Source organism: Doryrhamphus excisus, chromosome 1 (genome assembly GCF_030265055.1).
Source record: "Doryrhamphus excisus isolate RoL2022-K1 chromosome 1, RoL_Dexc_1.0, whole genome shotgun sequence".
In the NCBI taxonomy this organism is placed as follows: domain Eukaryota; kingdom Metazoa; phylum Chordata; class Actinopteri; order Syngnathiformes; family Syngnathidae; genus Doryrhamphus; species Doryrhamphus excisus.
The window spans coordinates 29762327-29765886 of NC_080466.1; the positions used below are offsets into that span (position 1 = coordinate 29762327).

General features: G+C 35.6%; 1 protein-coding gene across 1 annotated transcript; it reads left to right on the top strand.

The window, feature by feature from the left end:
• Positions 1 to 58: 58 nt before the first annotated feature.
• Positions 59 to 1614, top strand: sf3b6 (splicing factor 3b, subunit 6). The gene is made up of 4 exons (XM_058079426.1): positions 59 to 221; positions 859 to 977; positions 1139 to 1277; positions 1369 to 1614. Exons 1-4 carry the CDS (start codon positions 192 to 194, stop codon positions 1456 to 1458), a joined length of 378 nt encoding a protein of 125 aa, XP_057935409.1. The 5' UTR covers positions 59 to 191; the 3' UTR covers positions 1459 to 1614.
• Positions 1615 to 3560: the final 1946 nt, after the last annotated feature.

The following is a 3560-nucleotide window of genomic DNA, read 5'->3' on the forward strand; positions in this document are numbered from 1 at the left end:
TTAGATGGAACGTACAAATAGTGTAAATATATATTTATTCATTAGGGGGCAGCAGCACCAACTCTGATACCGGAAATGCATCACCAACAAGCGACGGTGCCATCTTGTCGCCGGATACAACTGCGTTGTGTTGTTAAACTGCGTGTTTGTGTCTTAATATTCTCACGGGAAAACCAAAATACTGATTAACCATGGCTATGCAAGCAGCGAAACGCGCCAATGTAAGTATTTCATACAAATATGTCTTGTGTGTAAGTCCATTGCGTGATACATGTAGCTTATTAGCTTAGTCCATCGTGTAGCGTTAGCACACACAGTTAGCCAACTAGCTAACCAGACCAAGCAATAAAAATTGATTTTACCGAATATAATATTGTTCATTGTATTTATAAGGCACGATGACGATGCTATTTTGGCAGCTCAGCAATTAGAAATACCGGAATTATTATTAGTTATTAGTATTATGATTAGTTAGCATTGTGTCACCGCTAGCCATGCAGCTAATATTTTTGTTATCGTAAATATAACTGATCGCTCTTTATCCTTATGTTTAACAAAGGAGCATAATTGTGCATGGAACTCAAACTACAGTGATTTATCTTTATATGATTGGATTGATTAAAATTGTGGTGGCTTATATTAGGTAAATATGCAGGCAAAGCACGTTTCAGTGCTAATCTATAACACAATAATAAACACAATAGGAAAAACACACACACAATGTTATTATCATTAGTATAATTAGACACTATGTGATTTTGTTTGCAGCCCCATTGTTTAAAAGTATTAAATTCAACCGTCCTCAAGAGTGATGCAGTTGTATTCCTTGTCGTTGATTCCAAATTGTCTTCTGTGCAGATACGATTGCCGCCGGAGGTCAACAGAATCCTTTACATCAGGAACCTTCCTTATAAGATCACAGCGGAGGAAATGTACGACATCTTCGGGAAATACGGACCGATTCGTCAAATCAGAACGTGAGTTTTGATGCCATACTACATACAGTATACTGGTTTGACTCCGACAATATTGTTTCAACTCTGTATATACTTATTAGGAGTCATTTAAATTATGTTAAAAGTAATAATCCCTTTTACTTTTGGTTGTACTTACAGTGCTTTTTTATTTGTCTTTTCAGAGGGAACACACCTGAAACGAGAGGAACAGCCTATGTGGTTTATGAAGACATATTTGATGCCAAAAATGCTTGTGATCATCTGTCAGGCTTCAACGTGTGCAACCGCTACCTGGTGGTGCTTTACTACAATGCAAACAGGGTATGTGACGAGTTTGAGTGAGAATTATTAATTTAGTTCCAATATTTGAAGCATTAAATCTCATATCTTCTCCTTTTTTTCCGCTCTCCAGGCGTTCCAGAAAATGGACACAAAGAAGAAAGAAGAACAGTTGAAGCTGCTAAAAGAGAAATACGGGATCAACACAGACCCTCCAAAGTAGCCTTTTTTTTCATGTGTGTTAAAATTATTGTTTTTTTAATTTTCATTCAGGTAACACCAGGAGCTTGACTCATAAATCCTGTTCATCTTTTTACAGTATTTTAATTTTCCTGAAATACCGCTGTACTTTCTGTAAAATAAATGCCCTAACTAAATACTTTCATAAATTGTCTATTGTTTGTTTATACAGTACCTTCCAAAAATGATTACACACCACATATCTGCAAATATTTTGTTATTCAGTAATTCTTTATTTATTGTGGTTAACTGATTCCCGTCTCGACCGTGATAAGTGAATTGCAGCCAAGTATGGCTTTTTTTTAAATTTATCAATTCAATAATTGTGTAGTTGTAGGATAAAAAAAAACATGTTTACAACTTTCTAAATATATATATTTAGTAAGCTGTACTATGTGAAATAACCTTTACACTTGTATTACCCGATATAATAGACAGGAAGTGACGTCTGGGGGTTGAAAGTTGAGATTATATCTTAGTGTGGGTTAAGGCCATGTTAGATAATCATGACTTTTTGGGAGATAATTCAAAACTGCAATAAAAGCCAGGTCTAGTGATCACGACTGGTGCTTGTGTGTCAGTAACATCATTGCAACACCTATAGTGACTATTGTTCATGTCTTGCATTTGTGTTTTTCTTAATTTAGACATTTTTTAATGCTTGACAATATTTAGGTTAAAAAAAATACATGAAAATATGCCTTTTTTTGCTAATAGGCAGTGGTGATGTTACTCAAAATAACCAATAGAGGGCGGATTTTTCAAAGAAATACAGTACAGTGATATCCACTTTCTATGCCACTTACTGTATCCTCATTAGGGCCAGGGGGTGTGCTGGAGCCTATCCCACTGACTTCAGGCAGGAGGCAGTGTACACCAATATATAAATGAAATACCCTGTGAAAAGCAAGAGTTACAGTAAACAACCCGTGTTGCCAGTATTCTATCAGCCTATGATTGGAGTTAAAAAGGTGAATATAAGAATGCTTATGTAGTGTAGATTACTGTATCTGAATTACTGTTATTACCATAACAGCACGTAATATTATCAACAGGGGCCCCAGAAGCAACCAAAAATGGCATAAAATGCCAGAGTTTGAAGGCGGTGATTTTTGAGAAAAAAACGTAAAGGGTTAGTATGTCGTTTTTTTTTCTTTGTTTTTTTCAACTTGCTTCTAATGCACTTTTCTGGTAAAAAAAAAAAAAAAAAAAAAAAAACAGCGGAACCTCATACACACTCAAAAGGGGCCCCAGAAGCATCCAAAAATGGCATAAAATGCCAGAGTTTGAGGGTGATGATTTTTGACAAAAAACGTATGCCGTTTTTTTGTCATCATCATCATTATCATCATCATCATCATCATTGCTGTCCTCATCCTCCTCCTGGCAACAAAAACCACTAAAGTCATTCTCTTCAATGAGGAATTTTTGTAATGCAAACATATTACTCTTTTGAACGCATATTGTTTTGAGTAGCCAAACTCTGTATTTAATTGGCTTCAGCAATTAACTGGAACTAGTTGGTCATCCAAAAATGGCATAAAATGCCAGAGTTTGAGGGCGGTGATTTTTGACAAAAAACGTAAAGTATGTCTGGGTTTTTTTTCTTCGTTTTTTTCAACTTGCTTCTAATGCACTTTTCTGGTCCAAAAGACAGAGGAACCTCATACACACTCAACAGGGGCCCTAGAAGCATCTAAAAAGTTTGAGTTTGAAGGTGATGATTTTTGACAAAGTATTCCGTTTTTTTTGTCATCATCATCATTGCTGTCCTCATCCTCCTCCTGGCAACAAAAAACACTAAAGTCATCCTCTTCAATGAGGAATTTTTGTAATGCAAACATATTTACTCTTTTGAACGCATATTGTTTTGAGTAGCCAAACTCTTAACTGGAACTAGTTGGTCATCACCCAAATCCGTCCAGAACTGGTCCAAGTGGAGTCAACACAGCTGATGGGGATGTCACACAACTCTGTAAAAAAAATCTGTTTAAAAAAAGTAATTGCTCAAAAATAAATCATAGTTCATTCACATTGTCATATATTATGTTGTAGTGTCTCAAGTAAAAAAAAGAAGACAAAACA